Here is a 22,130-nt window from a genome sequence, read left to right as displayed (position 1 = left end):
AAACATTTTCATCCACTTAAAAAATGGCCATTTTGCTACACTTAATGTTTATTTATAGTAAAATACACCTACAACCAAACATACACTGGAAGAGGCGTTAGTGGGGCCAGCAGGGGGCGCTAACCCTGCGGCTCATGTGGGTCCTAATGCCCCAGTGTAGTGACGGGGACACTATACTGTAAACAAGCGCCGTCCTTCGGATGAGACGTAAAACCGAGGTCCTGACTCTCTGTGGTCATTAAAAATCCCAGGGCATTTATCGAAAAGAGTAGGGGTGTACCCCGGCGTCCTGGCCAAATTTCCCATCGGCCTTTATCAATCATGGCCTCCTAACAATCCCCCTCTATAAATTGGCTTAATTACTCTGCTCTCAGCCCCACTGATCGCTGATGTGTGGTGAGCGTTCTGGCGCACTATGGCTGCCGTCGCATCATCCAAGTGGATGCTGCACATTGGTGGTGGTGGAGGGGAGTCCCCATTGCCTGTAAAGCGCTTTGAGTGGAGTGTCCAGAAAAGCGCTATATAAATGTAAGCAATTATTATAATTATTATTATTAATTATACACTGGCAGGGCAATAAATGCATAGACAAGCCCAGTTTGTGCTTAGCTTTATTCTCAAAAAGCAGTAGTATATTTTCCGTTACCATTCCATACCTTTTATGCTTGATAACTTGTCTCATTTTTAAAACAAACTGGCATATTACTTCCCTTTTATATTAGATTTTTATGACATACCGTACAGTTAGCCATGAGAACTGCATTTAAATCCAAGAAAATGGTGACTATGACTGAGCGCAGTTTCTTTTCTAGTAGGGACTGCCGCAGAACCGTCCACAGCAGATGTGGGCCACACCAAGGCCAAACAGGGTTACAAGCTGCCTGGATCCTCAAGGAATATTTGTATTTTTAGGATGAGATAGTTTGCTACTTTTGGACTGATCTTGAGCAACAAGGTCTTCAGGCACTTAACTTGTTAAGAACTTACTTAACACCTCATAGATGGTCATTTAAACATTGAGATAATCTATTATCAGTACTCACATATCTCAATTTGCATACACACCTCCCATGCTTACCTAATTACCTAAAAGATGGGTTTTCCTGATAACTGGATACTGGACTATATTGTGCAGTCATTTGGTTTAATTAGAAAGGGTCAGGAGAGCATGATTTGAATTCATTCACTGAATAGTAAGGTTTGTATTGCTGCATGCATGCGTTTTGTAGCCTTGTTGTTGCCAAAGGAAATCCCACCACACACCTTTGATGAAATTCAAACACCCGCTCTTCAGTTGTTGTCACAGTAACCCCAGTACCCCAGCAATGAACTCTTCTTTTGGCGTGATGTATACAGAGAGACGGCAATGGGACAGAGGAATGGTGAGTCAGTGTTTAATTCTTGGAGTTGAGATGTTAAAACAGGGGGTGATTGACCATAAAGACATGCTGCAGCTGATTTTCCTTTTTAGTGTTATTTAGATCTGAAGTGATCCTTTCCTCCATGGTGCTATGGAGTGTTTAATATACCGCTCTCTGTTAAATTGGAACGTTACCTCAGATGTTCATTTTCACTCCCCTGTTCCCCTGTTTGTGCAATTTTGGGGGGCAGCTAGGGTCAGGCTCTATTGGCCATATGAGACCATTAGGTCTCCATGAACGATGTTAAGTATGACCTTTTATGACAAAGCATTTAATTAAAAAAATCGATTTGATAAAAAAATGTCAACTTTAATGTGAACAGAATTTGATATCTAACATTGAAACAACAGAGAAATAAATTCATTAAAAGACCACCTTAATACATAAACTAATGTAAATGAAGTATTTTTTCAAGTATAATGACAAAAACAGTAACAACATACAATTGCGATGTTCTCTGAATATATTGAGGAGACTGCATTTGTCACTTTATTCAAAGACTAACTAAAATATTGTGAAATCCAACATTGGAGCTTTATTCACAGGAACAACATCACAACATGGAATATTTTATCTTAGTAGAACATGAGAGCTGAGAGATCTCTGTGTTCCCATCCAATGTTTTGCTGGGTAGCAGTAAAATGTGCAGTTCTTTACATTTTGTAATCCATCCTTCCTGTCTTGATTGATTAAGAGACTTGTTAGAAATTTCAGTACATCCTAACACTATTTGTAGTTTGTAACAGTGTTTCAGATTAAATGTTTTTTTAAAACACATTTGATTCTTAGATTATTTTTAACAACATCTTACAGCAACTTATCAGATTCATTTTGGCTTTAAAGAATCCAGGAGTCGACTAATTTGATATAGTGCTATAAGAGAGGAATGGTGGTTATATTCCGTCTTCTTTCAAGGTATATACAGCACAGCACACAGATTTCAACCAGGGGTTACAGACATTCTGACAGGTGTACCTTCAGAGAATTTGATCGAAAATATTTTGCATTTAAAACCTTATCTTGGTCCAGAATTAAACTAGGCTAAAGAGACTGAGATGTCCGAGTCTTCACAAGTAAATGTATCCTATACAAGGATACAAGGATAACAAGGCATTTAAGGTCTGATTTCCTTTATATACATTTACACCTTAGGTGGAAAAAAATGCTTGATCAATCTGAGAATCTCTGAATGCAGCCAGTCTTTTCTAATACTTGCTCGGGAGTCCACAGGCATTCCGCAAGCTGTAGCAGCAAATGATCTCTTTGAAAGTCTTCCTCATTTCTTGGCTGCGGAAAGCATAAATCAGAGGGTCGATCACAGAGTTGCACATGATGAGGATGAGGTACATGTTGAAGTGGGACATGAAGCAGACACAGTACAGGTTCCTCGGGCAGGAGATCATGAGGATGAGGTGGAGGAAGAAGGGGGCCCAGCAGACTATGAAGATACCCAGCAGTATGGTCAGCGTGACAGCGGCCTTCATGCTGGCTCTCTGGTGGATGGAGTTGTATCCAGGGAGGGCAGCAATCCGTTTCACGTGAGAGCGGGCCAAGAGGAACATGTGGCTGTAGAGGGAGGCCATGAGGACCAGCATCCCAAAGAACATGGAGATAAGGCAGATGATCACCGGGGTGGTGTCCGAGTAAATGATGAACACGATGCCGCATCCAGTGCAGAAGGTCCAAATCCCAGCTATGATGAAACCTGCCCGCCTTACAGTCATGATGTTGTGGTAGCGGAGAGCGTAGAAGATGGTGACATAGCGGTCTACCGCGATGGCCAGCAGGCTACACATGGAGGCCACTACGGAGATGCAGATCATGGAGTCAAACACATTGTCCACCTGGCGGATGAAGTTGTCTTCCATAATCAACTGCCGGTTGTTCAACAGGTAGATCACAATGGTCTCCCAGGCATTGGACACGCTGACCAGCATGTCTGCAACAGCCAAGCTGCACACGAAGAAGTACATGGGAGAGTGAAGGTTCTTGTTTTTCACGATGGCACAGATCACAAGGATGTTCTCCAGCAGGCTGACGATGCCCAGAGTCAGAAACACTTCTGTTGCTATATTGACTTGCTCACATGCTGTTGGTTTGGTCTTCCCAGGGAGATCTGTGAAATTGCTCTGTGAGTTGCTAGAGCTGGTGGCCAGAGGACCCTGCATGAGCATCTTGTCAGAAGAATTCATTTTTTGTTTAAAGGGACACTACTGAAGTGGTCTTTGGCGATTCTGTCTTGTTCAGGGCCTTGGTGAGAAGCACATCATTGAAAGATTGTTTTCTGTGCAAGTAATTAAAAGAAGAAAGGTACACAACAGTAAGAATAAATTCAATATTGCTTCCCACAGCACAGCACAGGGGTTAGAAGGAAATACAAGAGAACACCCAGATAGCGGGATTAAAATCCACATCATTAATCTCAGGAGAAAGTTACGTCATATGTCCCCTTATAATTAAATAGTTTAAACCTGTAAAATGTTTATACTCAGAGAAAATCTAGAACTATGTAATATTGCAATGTGTTAAAACCTACAAGAAATTATGAGTTTTGAAGCTCTTGAAGTATTATCATAGATTTTTTCATTTAATGTGAAACTCTCTATTAGAGTTTGATAAAAAAAGAAACATAACAAAGGCAAAGTTACAATAAGATAACCAAATAATTCATCTAAAATTGTCTAAAATAACAATAGGAGCAGTTCTGCAGTCTTTTCTTACCCTGCCCTATGTTAAATTGATTTCAATGATCCATTTAAACTTGCTCACATTATCATCTTGGTTTTTTACTTTAATGAGGCCAGGCTTCCAAATGTGATATAAACACCAATTAAATAATTATTACACCCCATTACAATGAACGTTTCTTTGTCTGCAAGCCACAAATGGATTTTGTTCAAATGAATTTTGTTCAAGCTGGAGATGCCATCAGGATCTTCCATCTTTGATAACTGATTATTTTTCTGGAATTCTAACTCCTAGTGTAATTGGAAATATGTTCACATCTTTAACGTGTTTGAAGCAGTACAGTACTAAATAGTGATAATAACCCAGGTGTCTTAAACTGCATTTTAACAAATACTTCACTTACAGCATCTGACTTTACACACCATAAATCAGTCTCTTGACTTCTAAATTCATGACTTAATAAGTTAATGACTTATACCCATTTTGGAAAAAGCTGTTTGTGTGTGTTTTCCCCTGTTCTGACATAGGAGAAGACAGTTTTCTGTTTCTATGTAGACTATTTTCAAAGTATTGACATATATTTTCATATAATATATAAGTCATACAAATTAATCTATCAATTATACTGTAACGCTACAGGGTTCACTTGGGCACCCTCGATGCTGCCGCCTCTAGTTGGACCCCCACCGTCGGGGACTCGAACCTGGGCCTCCGGCGTCACTCAACAGGGACCCAGCCACTTGAGCTAAAGGGAAATCTCCCATCAGCCCAGCGACTGCGATCCCTGCTATTCACAGGGAAGGGCGGTGACGTCACCGCTCTGGTAAGCCAGCTCTTGCAAGCAATGGAGGCCGTATGCGTTACAGTACTATAGATTTCACAAGCAACCACTTTCAGAGCTGCAATATTTTAAGAGCAAATAGAAGTGATTTAGAATCCTGGGATATATTGATATTTGTGAGCTCTGACCATAACAGCATTATAGCGGAACCATATGCAGTAAAATAAATCGTCGGTTCCCACTCTTGATCCTGAGAAAACTTTATTGTTTTTTGTTTCAACTAGCTTATTAATCACCAGTAATAAGTGATGCATCTAACTGTTATGCTAAAACTGCTCGCTCTATGGTTTCAAACATACCCTAGATTAAAGTGTATTTTCAACAAATTCAGCATATGAGACATTCTCTCCTCAACTTTCTAATTAAGAATTTCCTTCTTCTTTCTAAGTAAAGAGCTCCTAAGATGATAGTTGTTTGATGATCACAGGTGACGTTGTGTCAGACACTATCATTTGTACCAGTTGGTGTTTTTTCTCCTTCTGGAACCCACCAGAATAATGGGAGTTCAGTAACTCTTTATTGCCGATTCCAAATCTCACAAAACATTCAGACCTGAAAAAAAAGTACATTTAAAACACAGCAGACACAGAAACAAAATGGTGGTAATGAAGACTGTGACCAGAATAAAAACCAACAGACAGATTGAGAACCGCTAGTCTTAAGAGACTTTAAATGTTAGGTCCCAAGCAAGCTGCCATAGACAGCTGTTTCATCATCAGAGCTGACTGTTCACCATGGCACAGCTGAATTTTAACCAGTGAAAAAGCTTAGTATATAACAAAGGATTTACATTCAGTGCTACAGTATATTGAAGAGCAAGCAGAAGTCTCCAGCATTCAGAAACAGATAGAGCTGATTAATGTTCATGTAAGACAGGCAGCATAGATTTTGTTTCTTAATTATTGGCGAGATGTCAGGTACAGAACCTTATATTTTCGCTTTAATTGTGATTAACTTGAAAAGTGACATTGTGTGAAATGTAACACTCTTACTTAACAGTCAGCCAGATTTCTAATTAAAACCAGACAACTTGTGGCAGAGTGTAGATACACACAATTTTAGCAACAAACCCTTATTATTACCATGCAAATTCCCTTATTCATAAATTTTCCTTATTTAGATTATGCAAATATATCCCTCGCATGCCAGAAGTTTTTCTACCAGATTTTCCTCATCATTCTAATACACTGTTCCTTTGCTTCCCTTCATATGGTAATTATTACAGCAATTATACTTCAGGAATCCTACATGCAAATACAGTACCTATCATATTTGTTTAATCTTAATATTAATTAACACAAATTGCAATCTGTATCCTTGAATACAATTGCAAATTATAACAGGAAATAAAAAAATATGTTTTATCACAACAGTGTAAGCAAGGAACTTAGCCTTAGCTTAGTTTTTTTCTGAAAAGAAGGCACATTGTTTTATTATGAAGTTTGTCTTTTATTATCTTCCAATAAGTAATTTTCATCTGTTTACCCACGTACAGAAAAAAAAACAATGGTCTCTGAGATGTTTTTCTACAGATTTATTCCTTAATAAAACTGTTTGGCGTTACTAGGTTACCAAATTTCTGCTGTGTAACTGCTGTTATTCTGACTTTTCTTGATAATGTTAAAATACAAAATACACAAATTAAAACTATTAGCTGCACTATGGGGTGTGCAAACAAATACCAGTAAAAATTAATATTTTGACAAGTACATGCTGTGCTCATACTACAGTACATCTTCAAGACACGTTGCATTCTTGTTCTGTGTGTCTCTCTATACATCTGTGTACTCTGAGGACATTTTGTAGCACACCATGCTGTTTGAAAAGCTGTTAAAATGGAAGAAGAGAAACTATTGACTATGGTGTCAAAGCAGCACAAAAATGGAGGCACTCTAATTGTATTTCTCTTCCATAGTCTTTTGTGTTAGAACAGATATGTGTGTGTAATCATACAGTATACTGCATTCCATTTCATCTCAAACAACCGGCACAATCGACCAAAATTAAATGCAATTTCATAGAGCTCCCATTGATCAGAATGAAGTCAAATCAAATCTTGGAGAAAAAAGTTTCATTGTCAAACTATTGTCTTGCGTATACAGTAATATAATTTAAGATGGATAGGTACTGCTTCACTAAGACTATTCACAGCTTTTGTGTCTCTGAGCCCACACTCTCGTTATCACTGGAGCGACCCTTGGGAAACAGCCAAGATGTGAAAAAGTGAAGAAATGGAAAGAAAGGGACCAGCACAGCGTTCCGTTTTTTAAAAGGTCAAATTAGCAATCCCCACCAACATCCCTGGATGAATCTGTAGATCTTTTAAAAGCTTAATGTATTCCCCTTTCTAGTTATCTATGTGAAATGGCTCCAAAGTAAATTGACTTAAGTCGTTAATTGTGGTAAAGAAAAAGGGTGTTTTATCCTTCTTTTTTCTTTTGTATGGCTCCTGTTAAACAGAAAATAAGAGAATTTGTAAAGGTAAATCCTATAAAAATATTATAACAGTATGTATTTAAGTATCTGGCCTTCTGTAGTTTTGTAGAAAATTGTATAGAAAGGTGATAGATTATGGAATAATTTCGTACTTTCTCTTTTATGTTAAACTGTTTTTGTGTTTGTTTTCCCGTGTCCCTAGGCTTCAGTTCCTGACTGTAACCATTATGATAAGGTTTTAAGAGCTGCTCTAAAAATACAAAGATTATTAATTAGATACTGTAATTGTGCCCTCTTCACATCAAATACCCCTTCACTTGCACTACCATATCACATATATCACAGAGCAGCAGAGATGGAATAAGAAATTAACCAGATAACAGAATTAGAATGTGGCCTGTGGTGTACAGTGTTAGAGCCATTCTTTCAATGCTAAAAAATATTTTTGTAATTGCTGACCTTAATGGATCTCCACCATTTATTGAGTTTTAAGCTTCACCAACAAGGATTTAATAAAGAGTCTTTTATTGGATTTTGTAGGTCAAGGGGATTGTGTGTTTTCTTCTCATTTTTGAAGGTGCCTAGCCAGGCGTGGGATGTTGGAGGATAGCATAAAAATAATTCATATTAATCTATGTGTCACTTGGAAAAAAACTTTCGAAGTCCCAGAAAAATGTGAAGCAGAACCTGGCTGCAGGGTCAATATATTAATAATCAGATTAGCTTTTTCTTCATATGTACTTCAGCCTCATGATGTCCTTTTAGAAAATGGACCGAGGTCCTTTGAAACAGAAGGGAAAAAAGCTGCCTCAGAAAAACGTAGCACAAAATACAGTTACAGTAGGTCATCTTGTTTCACACTAGCAAAATCCAGACTATACTATGCACTATGGGCCAAAAAGGAGGTTAACTTTCTGACCTTTAAATGAGTTTAAAAATCACATTTTTTCAAAATCAACAGTACTTGTTGGATTTGTTCATCATTTTTAGTTTACTGTTGCTTCTGAATTGCAAGGCACACAGATGCAGTGTGGTTATGTGTGCAACCTGATCTTCACCAGATGAGAAGTGTTTCTGATATTTATCCCATTTCAGTGTTACACTGGCGCACTCCCTGTATGCAATGGTGAAACACCGATGTTAATCAATAATATTTGTAAGATATCATGGATGCTACTTTTTGAATTCTGTATTAGTTCTTCATTTAAAATACCAGGGAAAACCAGCTTCTTTTCACTGGAAGTAAAAGTGGATGATGTTTGCAGTTTCTCAGTTAAAGTGCAGCCTTTCCCAGCTAAGATTACCAACTATTGAAATGAGGAACTTCAGAATGGAGGTGTACAGAGCACAGCCTGAGAGCTTGTCTGCATAAATCAGCATCTCATTGTCAGGACGTCTGTGAGCCACTTGATGTGCGTCTGCCTGTCTTTGTTTCAGATGGGGGTTTTTTGTTCACTTTTTCTACAGTATTTCTGACAGTCTTTGTCAACAACTAAGAAGATTGAAGTTTGAGTATTTTTTCATTCGTAAGTGACGTCATTAGGATGCAAAATTTTAAAATATAAAAATGTATAGCTTTAAAGGTTTATATATATATAGCTTCTTATTTACACACACAATCCCCCCACCTGCCTACAGAGTTTGCACATTTTGTTGTTACTGAGCTTGCAAATATGACAATTTCAAGTAGGACTTTATATTTAGATCCTACACAATCTATTCCAAACTGACATTAGAAGATTCTCAATTCCATACGTTCTTAACCCCTTTTCTATCAAAACCCTTAATCCGTTTAGAAGCATAAGAATAGTAAAAAAAACTAAAAAAATAGCACCAAGGGCTTATTCAACTGCAGCTGTGTCTAGAAATGCAAAAACTCACAACTATCATGAACTAGTGAAATCCTGGAGTAATAAAATACAGCATTTCAACCACCCGTGGTTGCGATACCTGTGGTAGCACTATGTACACCTTTTAAACAGCAAACAAAAGCCTAATTGTATCCATTTAAGAATGTGACATTCTAAACCCTATATCAATTATGCTATGATTAAGTCAATAAACCCAGTGTGGCTATTTACAAGTAATTAGAGGCTGTATACCAGGGTTCTAATGGCAGATTTGCTGTAATTCCCCTCTTAAGTAGGCATGCCACAAATAAATAAATGATGAATAATGTATTTAGTATAAATAGCATAGGCTTTGTGTGGGAGACTCTTCATTGCTGAAGTGGTTTTGATTGGAAACTGAATACATGGGACTAGCTATCATCTATCCAACCATTTTCAAATCATTTCTTCCAGTTCGGAGTCATGGGAGAGCCTATCCCTGCAAACAGTGGGCGCAAGGCAGGATACACCCTGGACAGGACGTCAGTCCATCGCAGGTCAGATACACACACACTGACACATTCACATCAGGGTCACGTTTCCCTGAAACTAACTAACCTACCAGTATGTTTTTGGCCTGTGGGAGGAAACTGGACCACCCAGAGGAAACTCCACACGGGTAGCAGACCAGATGAGCAACTGCACCCAGGGCCCCAACGTTGCGAGGAAGCAATGCTAACCACAGTACCGCTATGCCTCAACCTATCAAATGTGCATAATTTCACTACCCTACTGTTGAACAATGTTGCCTTTCTGGAATGGTATGAGTTGCTTCACTGGCCTTACTGGGTAGGTATGACCGTGAGACAAGAAATGCTTGTAGCCAAATAAGGCCCACCCTCACTCAGTCACGACTGAGGATCCCCACACACTGGGCTTCTATTTCCAATAGCTAGAAATAACTTTTAATCTTCCTTCCACCTCTTGCAATATTAGCAATGTTCCATTCATACAGTGATTGTGTTTTCTGCCTTTCTTTCCCTTTAGATTTTCTGAGCAATCTACTCTCTGGGTCACTAATCTTCCTGCTTTCCCTGCTGTTTCAATTTCAGTCCGTTATTCTACATTCTCCAATCCCATCTCTGCAGGCTGCTCTTTTGGCTACTAAGATAATAATGTGCCAATGCCCTTGAACAGAATCTTCAAGTAGTCAGGCATCAGCGTATTAAATATCCAAGTCTAATCACTGAACACATTGGTCTATCAATTAGCTGAATTCAATTACAAACATCTCCCTTAGTAAAATTAAGCTTTTAGATATCATAAAAACACGCTTCACATGTAAGGCTTCATGATAAATTGAATCAACTCATAATTTTTTAAAGTAAATTTCAAATCGCCACCGTTATATCATTTTAAGTGAATATTTGCCGGCCACTTTTTTGTCTAGTTTGGCTGTATCAGAACATTCAAACAAGGTACCTGGAATCTGAAGGTATTTCTGTGAAGGACTGTTTGATAAAGCCATTTTCTAGCAACCAAGATATTTTACTGTTCATTGTCTCTGACATTGTTTTGTGAATAGGAGACTCAGGAGACAGTAAAATTAGAAGGCAAGTTTGATGGAACTGTACTTATTAATTATGTGTGGACAAAGATTTCAGGAGCAATGAAGAAGAAATTGCAGTAGGCTTATCAGCACGAAACATGTACAATGCATGCATTCAGTAGCACTGTAAGGCAAAAACTGTGACTTTTCTAAGAAGAACCACAAACGCACTGAGCAGAAGTAAAATAAAATGCAGTTTAAAGAAACAGAGTTCCTAAGAACACTCTTAATATGCAATTTTGGTCCACAATGATAAAAGAGATTCAGTAAGCTATTTGTGCACTTAAAGAAAATGAAAAGGAAAGAGGGTTCAAATTAGCTTCTTCTGGCTTCTTCATTATTCATTAAATAGAATTAGGTTTCAATGGGTAGCATCACTCAATTTCTAACAGAAAAAACAGTGATTATATATTTTTAATGATTAAAATACAAAATGTACAGTATTAGCCTGTCAGCTTGGTAATATGGTTTGTGATTAACCTATGCTAGTAAAACTATTTGGTAATACTCTCATTGCTAGTTTAGTACGCACTCTCTTAATTTATCTGATTAATATGATTACAATTTAAAAGCTGTCTGTGGATGTTTATTTAGTATCTCATTAGATATTCTTTTCTAGAAGCAATTCTTAAAAGCTTTGTATTTCCTGTAAAAAACGTCTAAATTTTCTGCCATCACTTAAAGCATCACGGTTTAATTTTTTCACTTTTTTCATAATTATTTTTATGCGTCATACTAATTTTGTTACTTCATCTCCTTGTTCATTTTCTTTTGCTGTAAAGCATTTTGAGTTGTTTTTAAAGGTGCAATATAAGATATTATTATCATAATACTCATTTTGACATTTACATTCGCTCCTTATTTCTCTCCTCGGGTAATAGTCTTCCTATTGTGTCTGAGGACTGGGAAGTAGTTCTAGTGGCGGACTTTGATCTTGCCTTCCTTCTTCCAAGTCCTCAGTGGCCTTTATCAGGAAAAAGCCAACAGATTCTGACTATGCAGCCTCAAGGAGAGATAGTCGGAGCACAATTACCTTCAGGTTGCAAAATTAACCAACAAAACTGAAGTGTGTTTCCATTACTTTTCCCTAATCCTCCAGAGGCTGAGCCCCATTTTCATATTCCCTGCCAGTTCCCAGGCAGTTCCCAGCTGATTCTGGCATCGCAGTTTGCACATGACATGGACCAGGAAATCTCAGGCCATGTGTTCCTTCTGGCACATGGCACGGGTATTGATCATGCCTCAAGACTGAGCTTAATCAGCTTAAAAAAAAACTCCTTTCAAAAAAGAATCGAAAACAATCATATTCCGGCAAGAGGCTCTTACATTTTGAAATCCTAGTATGTTATATATTGTATCCTTTTGCACAACTTAAGAGGAAAAAAAAGGTTGCAGCTTTACCAAGGTTAAAGGTTACTGTTTAAAATGGTATTTTTAATTTTTACCAGTCAGGTCACCAAAACTTTGCAATAGCTGCTGAATAACCAGAAATGGACTACAGTGTAGATAACAGTCTAAAAATAAATAAATAAATAAATCACTTCAATATATACAGTATATGTAAATATCTAAAATGTAGCTCATAATGATATTTTACATAGAATTTTACTTTTTTTGTTTTGTATGAACTCCAATTGACATCAATTGGAATGATCTCTATTGGCTGTGCATTTTTGTATTAACTAGAAATATCTACAAGAAGGATCGACAAAATCTTACCTATGTCTTTGTGTCGCATTCAGAAATTGTAGGTTTTTGATGTCCTTTGGAATATCGTGTTCACGGGTTTGCAAGGAGAAGTCCTAATCCCCTCCGAGCCTTGCTCATTCAGTCCTCTCTATCGATACGACAGAGCAGGTTTGTAATTCTGCACAGCACAGGCTGAGTGAGAGTTCCTCTGCATTTATACCCTCTGAAGAGATTGACTTGATCCTGAAAAAAGAACTCCACCTCCCACATTAATGTTTGCATCTGTTAGACAAGAGCTTGTTTTTCCACTTCTTTTCTGTTTGAGTGTTATATGTTTCCAAAAGAATCACCTTACTCTACCACCTGTACCCTCACACCCACATCTACAATTTCTAAGGAGTCCTGCACTGTTTCATTTTTTCCCAACTAATCACGTCATATTATTTTTCATATTATTCCCTTGCATATGCACAAGTCAAGGACGGTAGGATTCGCTTTTTTGCTAAACCTTCCTCCAGATTTTCAATAATTCATAAATTTCTCTCTTCTCTGATTTCTAAACACCAAATGTGCCTTCCAATTAGTACCCAATTAGAGCCAATTCAATAGTTTCAACATTTGGATTCAACGTTTTAGAATGCTGTACAGAAAGAATGTCAGTATCTATCACCCTGCTTGTTTCTGTGATAAAAACATGATTTGAGAGCTGCCGAACAACACTCTCTCCTCCTGGAAAATTGATCTATCTTTAACAAATACAGTGTCACCAGAAGAGAACAAAATGTTTTAATCTGTCACTGCATTCCCGGACTGTTAAGATCCTTGATATCAAGCACTATAATTGAATTGATATGCATCAGTGCTCAATCACCAATACTTTAAAACCATATTAGTTTCAGCACATTTTACATTTATTTTTCAAGAAGGAATAACCCAAAAAAACACACATTGCAAATTACTGTAGATTTCAGGATCAAGAGCTGTACATTTCAAGGGAGCTTCTAGTTTCTTAGAGCTGACCCATTTTCACAAAGGTGCCGAAGGATTGTCTTATAAAAAACCCATTGCACTAAGAATAGATGTATTCCATTAGTTTGAGTGGTGTTAGACATATAGTGACTGTGGTTTGTCTGCTGTAAAACTGATGTTCTCAAAGGGTGGACAAAAAATAAGGAAGCCCAATCTTTGTCTTTTTGCATCTTTGTCTCTGTCATTTTGCATGAAAAATAGATCACTTTAAGACCTCTTCATTTTAAGCAACAACAACTTGAAAACACTTTGTGTGCAACATAAGGGTTAACTTTATATTTGAGGCAAAATTGCAATGCTTGAAATTGCAATTTGAAATTGCAAAGAATGAAAAAGACTGAAAAGGCTTTTAAATTACATTTTTTGCATCATAAGCAGCAAAACCACTGTTTCACTGCTGGCATCCCATTAAGTTTGACCTACATACAGTATACAGTATATGAAAATCAAAAGACTCATTATTTGCATCAGCGACAAATTCTCAAAGTTACCATCAGGAAAATGACAAAAAATGTGTTGCAGGCGCACTGACATTTTATTGAACAGACATGGCCCAAGTAAATTCATTATGGTAATTAACATTTGTCATCAACAGTGTTGATCAACAGGGGCTTTACTGTGAAAGCCTCAGACTATCAGCATGTGCACTTTCCTTGGTAGCATTCCAAATTGCACATCTGTGACACGTGCTTTGCATCATAATGTGATTCATCCTGTCTTGAAGGATTCTATTCCATTATTCTTTTACAGACAGATATGTGTCTGCTCACTGGTCTCTTAAGTCAGATTGGTCATGTGTGGTCCCTGCTCATGCCACAAGTGGTAAGATGGGTTCAAGCATCCACAGCATGGCTGTCACAGCCTCCACATGCAGGAAAGCTGCTGTTACATGAGCAGAATAAGGACATGTGTCATTCCATTGGGAGGCTGTCACACCAGGATGAGCCCACAGGAAGGGGAGCAAGTGAGGTCTCAGGACTTGATCAATCTAGCTCCAAGGCAGGCACTGAAGAGCAGAGCAGAGGTCGAAACCCAACCGCAAGACTTCAGAACTCTCTGGGAATTTTCGGAAGAGAAGGATCAAGGCTGTCTTGATAATCAGACAGCATGGCCAGTTGTCTGATTAGCATGGCCAGAGGAGAGCTGCCTGGGATATCAGCTGATAGAGAACTTGCCCGAGGACAAGCAATTCTCCTCTGGATCGGTGCTTTGAAAGGCTATGTTTATAAAAGCCATCAGTGGATGATGCAGAGCTGATTGTCTGTCAGCTCTCAGTAGCCCCATGTCAGAGCACTGGTCCAGCGGACAGTTGAGTCTTAAACAGGTTGACTAATTGGGAATTGGGTTGATTGGCTAAATGATTAGAAGACAGCTGGCCTGATCTCATTCACGCAGAGCCGGCTGGAGAGTGAACGCTCGTAAAAATATCCCTGTCTCCCGTTCCATCAATTACTACATGCGGAGTTCTGTAGCAGGCACACACCTCTGCCCTGAACATCACTCTGCTAAAGGTAAAGTGGCATGACTGATGATTACTCAGATCATGGGCTATCATTAACAGGCTGTATTTGGCTAAAAAGGTCTTGGCAGGTTAGAAAGTGCTGGCTATATACAGTACACCAGTAACAGTGCACTAATTTAGTCCAGCTTCTATCATGCTAATGACCTGAAGGCATTGCTGTCTTGATGAGTGGAAAATATTAGGTCCTTTCTTATCACTCATCAGGTTAAACCACCTCATCACCTGTGCCCAATCAACTCTCACTAAGGAAGTGACATCGTGCTTCTGCAGCTGTCAATGCTAGTATGCGTATCACAGTTAAATTGTGAATGATCAGTTTATCCAAGTAAAGCTGAAAACATTTAATCAATATCCAAAATCCATATACTTTATTTTTCTAAAAACATACCTGCATAACAATATATTGTACAGTATTTTTTCCTGAGTATCTACTGTTATTTAATCTACACTTGTCACATTTTTATTAGTAAGAGGTGGAAAAGGCAACATAAATGAGTTGTTCCACAGCATTATATGGGAAGCCCAGATTTTGTTAAATCGATTACTCAGCATGGACTAGTGTTTGTACAGAACTGGGGCCTGGCAGGAGATGGATTCCCTCCAGGATTCTGACTAAGAAGTGAAATGAGAGGAGGACAAGTGTTCACTTATAAAACAAGAAAGAAAACAGAAACAGGGAAAATGTCTTTCCCCATCACAATGCTACCTTTTCCTGTGTGACTCATATTATTTCATACCTCACAACTTAGATTTTGATAGGAATCTGGGATTTTATCCTTTATACTAAATTGTCCTAATGTGTATTTTATGGTTTTTACTTTTTTATGAGTTTGGTATAATATTAAACTTTTATGCTGCTTAAATACACCTCGATCAGACAGGATACACTGCGTGTTGTTTAAGAAGGTGGTCCTGCACTTTTGGATATGGGCTTCCTGGATTTCCTAAAGTAACTGAGGTTGCCTGCACAGCCTTCTGCCTCATGCAAGAATCTGTCCCACACATAATCAGCCCTTCTTTGTTGCAATATCTTATACGGGACAAGAAATCGTTCTCAAAGGACAAGGGGCTCTATTTCAATGCAGGATAGTATTATCTCCAAACTGAAGTTTGGGCCTAACTGCACCAGCTTAAGGTCTCCCTGTCAGAAGGCAACTTTCTTCTTGACACCCGATACCAGTGTATCCTTGAGGATACAGAAGTCTGTCCTTCCTCTTCTGTTATGTGCATTTAAAAATGAAAACTTATTTTGGATTTTTTTTATATATACACACACAGGATGCTAAAAAAGGATGATTAAAATTAAGCATAAGGAATGAATCAGAATCAAGACAACTTTAAATGTCACTGTTTCTGTATTTTTCCGCATGTTTGCTGTTCTGTGTATTGCTTTTGGTTTTGATGAGTATACAGTAAGTGTTTTATATTCTAGCATAGTCCCTTCGGCTAGCTGGGGTAAGCTGGATCAATGTCAGCCAGCCTGCTGCCCAAAAAACACATACAGTAGCTAAGATTTATATTTTAAATCTTCACCCTTTTTTCTACTGTCCTCCAGGGTAATTAAAGTTTCCTAATTCCCTCAGAGCTATCCAACCTTGCTTTGAAAAGTCTTACAGAGATTTACAGAGGGCCTATGTTCACTTATTTGGTAACTGGTAATAGCTATTCCTGTGTTTTTTTTCTGTTGTGCGTAATGTGAAACGGCACCCTGGTCATTTCAGAATTGCAGCGCAGTGCAGAATTTAGAAGGCAAAGGGAGAAGGTGGTGAGACTGAATTCTAATGAAAGAGTAAAGCTGGTTTTATGATTCTCACATTGCTTAAAGGTCAAAAGGTCTCAAAATGTCAAAGGAATACAAAGTTCTAAGATGTAGTCCTACAATACCAGAGCATTTGGCAAGTTTTCTTCACCATTTCATGATGCATGCAATGATGGGCTTTACTGTCTGTCAGTACTATATCACCATAAGTAAGATTTGCATTTTCTGTCACAAAAGAGGCAATGATTTCTTTCATTAAAATACTGTATGTATGGGAGTTAGATCTGACAGGTGTGTGAAAAATCCATGTGAAAATTTTCAGCTGATCAATCCTTCGAGTGCTCTGCATTCCAGCATCTCAAAGCACTGTAAAAGATAAATTAAGCACAATAAAATAGCAAAGGCAGAAAAACTCATTTTGAAATGCAAAACTGATGCATGCATATAAATAGTAAGACAGTAAAAACATTTGTGAACCACATATGTTTGATTAAAACCTAAGCGAGTCATTTTCTGTATTTTAGTGATCAAATTTAAAACATTGCAAAAAACGGAAAAACAATTTGGCTCAATTCAGGTGTGTAAATAAAGAACAATTACAGTGTGGTTACTGGTTATATTAGTACAGTAGCCCTATCAATATACCATTGTTCAGTGATCTATTGTAAAAATTATCTATGTATTGATACACATACATATTCATATGAAATTCTACAATTTTATGCCTTAACTTACCTTATAGCAGTGGTATTCTGTTAAGTCTGTTCTCTTACACAACCTTTAACTGGCTCTGGTTAAACGGCCAGCACATTTTTAGTGTGGGGTTATGAGGAAGCAGGAGGCATAATTATAAATATATAATTGTAAAATTTATCAAAGACACTTACATATTATCTGAGATTAAGACTCGGTGTACCTACGGTTTACTTCATACGGCGAAGCTTGAAAGCACAGAAAAATCATGCAGATTGTTACAGCTAGGAAATGGTAGATGCAGAACAAAAGGAACCCTGTGAAAGTGTGAGCTTTAATGAGTGGCTTTTATGAGATTAATGTCATGGAGTGTACTCTCATTGTTTGTTTTAAATTAATCTTACAAAAGAAGCGGAAATGATTAAAAAAAAACTTCTGAAATATACAGTAGGGTTTATTTCTTTCAGCGTTTAGGTACATTGGAAGGCTTTAAACTTTCATAAAGGGCCTCATCTTTGTACTTCTCAGTCTGGAGAATTCTAATCTGGCATGTCTGTTCCTGCTGCCAATGAAAGTTTTACATGTTGCAAGCAATACGTTTTGACTATCACCTAAGGTAGTATGGTATGGTTTATGATGCTTAGTCACTAACATATTCTTCTTCTTCTGGATCAGATCATTTATCTGCCACAAGGGTATAGTAATAACAAGGAACTTCATTTTTATATAGCACCTTTAAAAGTGGCTTCTCAAAGACCTTTTCAGAACAGCAATAAAAGAAAAAGATACACAAAGTATATACATTGAATATACACAGTGAGAGGCGATCACAGAAAAGGGTACAGAATACAGTAGGAGCAAAGGGCCACAAAGAACCAAGAACCAAGTGTATCTTTCTTCCATCCCCACAATGTAGGTCAGTTTAGACCTTTGCTCTGCCTGCCTGGTGAAGAACAACTGAGGCACACTTTTCTTTCATCAAGAACAGATTACCGTAAAGTCATGACAGCTGCCCTCTGTAAATATAATTTAAAGTAGACCTGAAGGTTCTGTAGGTCTCTTACTTGTTTATAAGGCATTGAATGGCCTAGCTCTCCATGGTAATACAAGGATATTTTACATGAGTATAGTCCAGCTCTTAATCTGAGATCTGTTGATTCACACTTTTTTTTGTTCTGCTGAAGACCAGGCTCCACACAAAAAAAGAGGGACTTTTTCTATGTGGCACCATGCCCGTGAAACTCTCTGCCCAAAGCTATTCCAGCCTTTTTAAAGCACACTTAAAAGTTTCTGTTTTCACTTTCAGGGTATAATATAACTTGACTTTTATTAGGTCCGTTAACCTTCCTTATCTTTTTGCTTTTCCTATGTAATGTCTTATGCAAGTGCGCCATTCCAAAGTACATGAATTTGCCTGAAAAGTACTTGTAAATAAAATTCTATTGCTGTATATGTTTACTGGATATACAGTAGTGTATGTATACCAGCGGAAAGGAGAAAAACACAATCAGAAAATAAGCAACAAGAAGTGACCAGTTGTCTACGGCTGAGGAGGAAAAGAGTTGAATAAGGGGGTAGCGTAGGCACAGTTAATGAGGACATTCACAGTGCGCAGAGGAAATCGAAACTCAAGCTCTCAGCAAGAAGAACTCAAGATAATCTCGGTCCCATGGCTTGCTGCATTTTTTTGTTCAAACTAACTTAATCACCAATGCTAATTGCTGCCAGTAACTGATCTTCTTTCTTGATCAGGCTTTCTTTCGGTACTCAGCACAAAAGGCTTGTGACTCTCCAGGCTCTGTAGGTCAGAAGTTTCCACAACCACTGTTTTGTACCACATTTGTCTCAGCTAAAGACATTCGTTGCTTCATGACCTAATTTGAGATGCTTTGGCTATAAAAGATTTGAGTCATATGATGAACTGTATCACAAGTTCACAAGTGATGCAATTCATCACATGACTCAAATTCACCAATCAGGGTAAAATATTCCCATGATGTATTTGGCACATGTAATTTACATCATAGGCTCTAATGTATACACCAATGAATATGTGGGCACTGTCCAGATCAGTCACAGACATCCAAAAGACACAAGAAAAGTAACAAACCAAAAAGATCTGGTTAGATGTCAAAATGTAAACAGTCAAAATGTAATCAGGGTAAGACAATATAAATAAGGAAAACTTGTTAAAATGTGTGAAAAGAAGATTAGTTAAGTACAATATAGAACTAATAATCATAATACAAGCAATAATAATTTGAAAGTACAAGAATGAAGGAAATTACAAAAAGAAAAACTGAATGCAAAAATAACAACTTTGTTAAACAGAAATAAAGTAATATAAATAAATATATAATATAAAAATAAATATAAACAGAGTAGAAAGTAATCAAAATGCACACATTTACAGTATACAGAAGTTAAAAATAATAATAATTGCTTACACTTATATAGCGCTTTTCTGGACACTCCACTCTTTCCACGCTTTACAGGTAATGGGGACTCCCCTCCACCACCACCAATGTGCAGCCTCACCTGGATGATGCGACGGCAGCCATAGTGCGCCAGAACGCTCCCCACACATCAGCTATCAGTGGGGAGGAGAGCAGAGTAATGTAGCCAATTCATAGAAGGGGATTATTAGGAGGCCATGACTGGTAAGGGCCAATGGGAAATTTGGCCAGAACGCAGGGGTTACACCCCTACTCTTTTCGAGAAATGCCCTGGGATTTTTAATGACAAGAGAGTCAGGACCTTAGTTTTATGTCTCATCTGAAGGACGGCACCTGTTTACAGTATAGTGTCCCCGTCACTATACTGGGGCATTAGGACCCACATGGACTGCAGTGTCTGCTGGCCCCACTAACACCTCTACCAGTAGCAACCTAAGTTTTTCCCAGGAGGTCTCTCATCCAGGTACTGACCAGGCTCACACCTGCTGAGCTTCAGTGGGCTGCCAGCTGTGAGTTGCAGAGTGATATGGCTGCTGGCTAAGTTAAAATATATAAAATATCTTCCACTTCCTTATGCAACGTTCATGACATCTAAAGGTGTTGTTTAATGCATAACCTAGTGCATACGTCAAATGTAGCACATGTGACCTATAAAATGGACAGTGTATTTAGGCAAGTCGTTGTGTGCAATGAAATACCATTTTAGTTGCACACTATTTCACTTGCTGATTTTACCAAAGGATTTGAAATACAATTTTAGTTGCAGAACTTTTTCTCTTGCTGATACAGTATAACCACAGGATTTCTACTGATATAAAACTAAAATGACTTGAAGTGTCATGCAATCTAATAATACATTTCTGCTCTTCGTCCACTATAACTTCTCTGACAGCAACATTTTCTGGTGTTATTAAATGGACTTCCAGCAAGGATTAGGCATCCTTGAATGTACTACTCTGAGTAAGAGATACAGAAATCACCTACAGTATATATTTTATCAAAGGAAATGTTTAATCAGACTCCTTTTGGTAACTGGCACAGGTGCGTTGCACTTAATTTGTAAAGAAATAAAGGAATCAAGAAAAATCCAGGTCCAAAAATCCATTTGGAAAAATGTGAGTATCAGATAATGTACTGATATTATATGAGACTAAACTATAATAATATTTGTTTCTGTTTTATTAACAGTTCACTAGGGACAAGAGCATCCAAGAATTGAATGCTTTGTGATTGTTCGGAATACGCTGCGAGATCGGTTTGGCTCGACCTGCTAGGATAATGGGCAGCCTTCCGGCCGCAGAACAGGGAGGATCGAACCCCAGACAGAGTGAGTGAACCAAGAGGTAGCTGTGACGTGGAGATGGGCTGGAGGAGGGATGCTGGGGACGAATGCGAAAGGAGGTGTTTGTGTTCGACATACAGTTAATTTCCATAAATGGTGATGTTGATTAGGAACAGCTGTGTGAAATTCACTGTCCTTGTTATCCCTCCCGAACATCAGTTAATAACCACCATATATACAGTACAGTCCAAACTGGTCCAAACTATTTTCAAATATGCTAATTACAAAATTGCAAATCATGCCTTCTAATGAGCGCTCCGAAAGAACAAAATTATTTTGGCAGTAATCACACTATCTGGATAATTAGAAATAAATTAGGAACTGGCAGGAACTGCTGACAGCAATAATGCTTCAACTAAACTAGGAGCTAGAGAACACTGGCCTGTCCATGAGCAGGTCTGTTGTACAAAGAACTTTTAATTGGCTCATAGCTTGAATGACAGTGAGCGAGCTTTGAAAGTGGGCATTTGGGAAGCAAAACTAAAGAGATAAATGGTTCACTGCACTGACGCTGGCAATTAAAAATGTTTTTCACACATCTGTATACCGAGTGGTGCTATCTGGTCCAAGAATTACCAGAATAGTCTTAGAATACTCTGAAGCCCTATAAAATCATAAACAGTGAGTATATCCTATATGATGGTAAAATCTAAACAAGCAAAGACGAATAAATGGATTATGGGTATGCATATTAATTGGCTCTTCATCCAATCAGAATATTAAATGACTTATGACTTCTCAAGCTGTTTCATTCGGCATATTAAGTCAAAGTTAACAGCCACGGACAGCTGTTCAACCCTCTGGTGTACTCATTTG

At 38.0% G+C, this 22,130-nt stretch overlaps 1 protein-coding gene across 1 annotated transcript; it reads right to left on the bottom strand.

The window, feature by feature from the left end:
- Window positions 1-1,709: 1,709 nt before the first annotated feature.
- mc5ra (melanocortin 5a receptor) lies at window positions 1,710-12,864 on the bottom strand. The gene is made up of 2 exons (XM_088600857.1): window positions 12,544-12,864; window positions 1,710-3,705 (listed from the first exon to the last, which is right to left on the bottom strand). The coding sequence occupies exon 2, from the start codon at window positions 3,611-3,613 to the stop codon at window positions 2,627-2,629; it is 987 nt and encodes a 328-aa protein (XP_088456983.1). The 5' UTR covers window positions 3,614-3,705; window positions 12,544-12,864; the 3' UTR covers window positions 1,710-2,626.
- Between the last annotated feature and the right edge of the window lie 9,266 nt (window positions 12,865-22,130).

The sequence above is a fragment of the Lepisosteus platostomus genome, chromosome 12 (assembly GCF_059453375.1).
Source record: "Lepisosteus platostomus isolate fLepPlt1 chromosome 12, fLepPlt1.hap1, whole genome shotgun sequence".
Lineage (NCBI taxonomy): Eukaryota > Metazoa > Chordata > Actinopteri > Semionotiformes > Lepisosteidae > Lepisosteus > Lepisosteus platostomus.
This window is presented reverse-complemented; position numbering and strand designations above follow the sequence as displayed.